General features: G+C 40.0%; 1 protein-coding gene across 1 annotated transcript; it reads right to left on the reverse strand.

Annotated features, from left to right (window-relative positions):
• Window positions 1–2,980: 2,980 nt before the first annotated feature.
• LOC143542496 (uncharacterized) lies at window positions 2,981–3,968 on the reverse strand. The gene is made up of 3 exons (XM_077035068.1): window positions 3,762–3,968; window positions 3,356–3,668; window positions 2,981–3,270 (listed from the first exon to the last, which is right to left on the reverse strand). The coding sequence occupies exons 1-3, from the start codon at window positions 3,966–3,968 to the stop codon at window positions 2,981–2,983; spliced, it is 810 nt and encodes a 269-aa protein (XP_076891183.1).
• Between the last annotated feature and the right edge of the window lie 409 nt (window positions 3,969–4,377).

Here is a 4,377-nt window from a genome sequence, read left to right on the forward strand (position 1 = left end):
TCCTTGAATGAATGGGTCTCATTCGTTAATCCCCTTGACGAATGGCTTATACGTTAAATCCACATTCATTAAACCTTTAACGAATGTCTTCCATACGTTACTCACCCTCATTCGTATAAACAGTACACGAATAAGGTTTCATTCATTATGAGCTTTACATTTGTTAAACACTGTAATGAATAACTCATTTGTTAAACTTCGTAACGAATGACCTTTTAAATTAACGGATGGGAAGTTGGGTAGTTACTGTAGACACCGGAAAAACTTCATATCTTCAAGTTGTATCAATGGCAGAATCTGTTACATCGCCGGAAAACTCATATCTTCAAGTTGTATCAATGGCAGAATCATCAAAACTTCATAATCAACCCCCAAATTCAACACAAAGTCTCGGATTTTGATCATGAACCCGAATATATCATTCATTTCATCGATCAATCAATGAATCCGATCTAATTAAGATCAAACCATAACTTAACCATCCATGGTGGATTCTTCAATTCACCATAATTAAACACCAGAATTCACACGAGGATGTGGATTTACACCAGGAACATGAATCTATAATCAATTTCATCATTCATCCCGTAAATCTTCCAAAATTCGTCAAACAGTGAATTCACCCGAATAACACAAACGAACGTATCACGAGCAAACGCCGGATCTGATACCAATTGTTGAAACGTTATTACGAGACAAGATCTAGTTGCAAATCGATATGTTAGGTTATGTTCAATACATTATGAATTCATACATTAAGCCTGGAGAGAACCGACAACATAACGTTACATAAACATAAATATGGCACAGATCTCTATGCAAAACTACTATGGAAGGCCTATTTATAGGCACACCCCATTCGTGATAACTGTAGTAACGAATGAGGCTTCCCATTTGTTAACAATACTAACGAATTAGGTCTTTCCATAGCCCATTCGCTAAACACCCTTAGCGAATGGGTATACTTTAATGAATAACTCACCATTCGTTGCACTATAGTAACGAATGGGCTCTTAATCTTAACGGATGAGCCTAGTCTTAACGAATGAGGCCTCATTCGCTAAACATGCTTAGCGAATAAGCCTTTGTACATTAAGTGTAAAGACTAAACTACCGCTATCCTATTCGAACAACTACGGACACCAAATCCGTGCACTTACAGAGTGACTTCCAAAATCAAGAAGTAAAATGACCATCTCGATCGGAGATAATGGTTAAAGGAGTTCCATGATGACAAACAATCTTTTCCACATAAATTGGCGCCAACTGATTAACCGAATACGCTTCTTTGATGGGTATGACATGAGTAGATTTAGTCATATGATCGATGATCACCCAAATACTATCATGTTGTTTTCGGGTTGAAGGGAGCTTAGTGATAAAATCCATAGCAATATCTTCCCATTTTCAAACGGGAACGGGAGGTTTTACAAGTAAACCAAACGGTAGATGATGCTCATCTTTTACTTTAGAACACTTAAGACATTTACATATATAAAGAGCAATGTCTTTCTTCATTCTGGGCCACTAATAGATGGAACCAAGATCAGGGTACATTTTATCCGCGCTGGGATGAATAGAATACCGTGACTTTATGAGCTTCATCCGCAATGAATGTGCGAAGATTCAGGAATCCACAAGTGATTAAAAAGTAAATCAAACCATTGGGCTTAGATTCTCGTTGAGTTCCGCACCACACGACATCTTGTTAAACATATTGCCTTCGATTATGAATTCGTGTTAGGCGTCAAGAATACGCTTTTCAAGATCACTTTGGATAAGAACACAAGTAAGAATAAGGATTTGACTTGCTTCTTACAAATGAGAGCGTCAACCACGACATTTGCCTTCCCGGGATGGCAGCGCATTTCGAAATCATAGTCGCTAAGCAACTCGGCCCATCTACGTTGTCTCATATTGAGATCTTTTTGATCAAAGATGTGTTGGATACTCTTATGGTCGGTAAAAACTATGCATTTGGTACCATAGAGATAGTGCCTCCAAATCTTCAAGGTAAATATGACAGCACCATGTTCGAGATCATGCGCCGTATTGTTCTTTTCATGTACCTTGAGTTTTCGTGTAGCGTATGCGATAACCTTGCCTTGTTGCATAAGGACACAACCGAGACCTCGGTTAGAGGTGCCAAATAATACGATGAAATCTTCATCACCTTCTGGAAGAGCAAGAATAGGAACATTGCAAAGCATGTCCTTTATGGTTTGAAGGGCTTCTTCTTGCTTTGACCCCCACACATAAGGTTTACCTTTTTGTTTTAAGGAGGTGAGGGGCAACACAATTTTTGAAAACTTCTGAATAAAACGACAGGTAATATCTCGCCAAACCGAGAAAAGAATGAACTTCGGTGGGAGAAGTCGGTGTTTTCCAATTCTTGACGGCCTCGATCTTTACGGGAACGACATGGATACCCTTGTCGTTGACAATATGACCCAAGAATTGAAACTCTTTAAGCCAAAACTCGCATTTCAAAAACTTGGCATACAACTGTTCTTTCCGCAGGAGGTTAAGAATAGTATGTAGATGCTCTTTGTGATCGTTTTCAGTTTTTTAGTAGATCAAGATATCATCGATGAAAACAATTACGAATTTATCCAAGTAGGGTTTACACACACGGTTCATAAGGCCCATGAAAACCGCAGGTGCATTGGTTAGTCCAAAAGGCATAACACAAATTTCGTAATGCCCATATTAAGTACAAATGCTGTTTAGGGATGTCAACTTTATTAACGCAGAGTTGATGATAACCAGAACGGAGATCAATCTTCGAGAAGCATGCGACTCCATGAAGTTGGTAAAAAAGATCATTGATGCGAGGGAGAGGATAACGGTTCTTGACGGTGAGTTTACTAATCTCGGGATAATCAATGCACATGCGGAATGAGCCATCTTTCTTCTTCACAAAAAGTACTGGTGCGCCCCTAGGAGAAGAACTTGGGCGAATAAAACCCTTGTCTGAGAGTTATTGTAGTTGGTTCGAGAGTTCTTGCATTTCGGAAGGTGCGAGACGATAAGGAACCTTGGTTACAGGATTTACTCCAGGCACAAGATCAATACGAAATTTGAGTTGACGAATAGGAGGAAGTCCAGAAACGTCATCAAGAAAGACGTTGGGAAAATCACGCACAGCCGGGATACCTTGAATCTTGTTCTCATTATGATATTTTACTACCATGAGAGCTAAGAAAGCAACACACTTCTTACGCAAATAACGTTGAGCTTGAAAACATGACATGAGGTTAAGCTTTAGAGCTATATACATTACCGAAAACATTAAGAGTATGACCATCTTGGAGAGGTACACAAACAAATTTCTCGAAAAATACTACTTTGGCACAATTTAAAGTGAGCCAATCCATGCCAACAATGACGTCGAAGCCACCCATTTGCATAGGAATAAGATCGATATGGAACCTGACTCTATTAAGAGTTAAAACACAATTTTGAATTACCCGATCAATAATAAAGGAATTCCATTTGGCTACTTCTATGGCAAAAGGCTTAGATAACTTATCCCGAGGCTTATCAATAATATACACAAAATCCAAGGATATAAAACTCTTATCGTCACTAGTATCAAACAACACCGAAGCAAGTTGATCATTAATAAGTAACGTACCATTCACCACATCATCGGAGTTTTGAGCTTTCTAAACATTCATCATAAAAGCACGCTAATTAGCACTTTGGGATGCTTGAAAAACATGACTGGTTGGATGAGCTTGGATAGCAGGGGATAGAACTGTTGCAGTTAGATGAGCCATAAACTGAGGAACTTGGGGCACATAGGCTTGAGGTGCGAAACCTTGGGGGATTTGGGGTTCGTAGGTTTGAACTTGATAAGCTTGAGTAGTGTAGTAAGGCGCGAGTATAACTTGAGCTTGGCGAACAAGAGTGGCATAGTAGGGTGCATTGAGGGCCCATATTACAGAAATGGTTAGGGTCTCCATAGTTGTAGCAAGCACAGATGGTAGGCACACCGATTTGAGCATATTGGGTAGTAGCGGGTCTAGGAGCAGGCAGTGCAGACCATTGTGGGGCGACTTACACACCAGGACACGACAAGTGTTAGCAAGGCAACTGTAGCAATTGCATTGGATGCAAAGACGTCATGGGGATTGAGCCGGAGGATGGCGGTTAAATATGGAGCACAATGGGTGAGGTCCGGTGTAGGGTCTCTTGTTCAGGGCATTTTGATTTTGTTGAGGTTGATGGTTGGATTGGTTAACGACATAGTTTTGGATGTTGGACTTACGTTTTTGTTGTTGTTGTTGTTGTTGTGGTAGCAGTGAGAGTTGTTGTTTTGAACGGATTTGGGTTCGGCTTTAGCATCGGTTGCGGACTCGGCTTTGGTTTTAT

The sequence above is a fragment of the Bidens hawaiensis genome, unplaced genomic scaffold (assembly GCF_021521415.1).
Source record: "Bidens hawaiensis isolate Kalapana, Puna unplaced genomic scaffold, B.hawaiensis_p1.1 tig00012889_1, whole genome shotgun sequence".
Classification (NCBI taxonomy): domain Eukaryota; kingdom Viridiplantae; phylum Streptophyta; class Magnoliopsida; order Asterales; family Asteraceae; genus Bidens; species Bidens hawaiensis.

Coding starts and splice junctions, on each gene's coding strand:
- LOC143542496 (XM_077035068.1), bottom strand. CDS start 3,968: ATGGAGACCCTAACCATTTCTGTAATATGGGCCCTCAATGCACCCTAC. Junction 3,669..3,761: donor TGGCTCATCTAACTGCAACA/GTTCTATCCCCT, acceptor ATGAATGTTTAG/AAAGCTCAAAACTCCGATGA. Junction 3,271..3,355: donor GGATTGGCTCACTTTAAATT/GTGCCAAAGTAG, acceptor TAATGTATATAG/CTCTAAAGCTTAACCTCATG.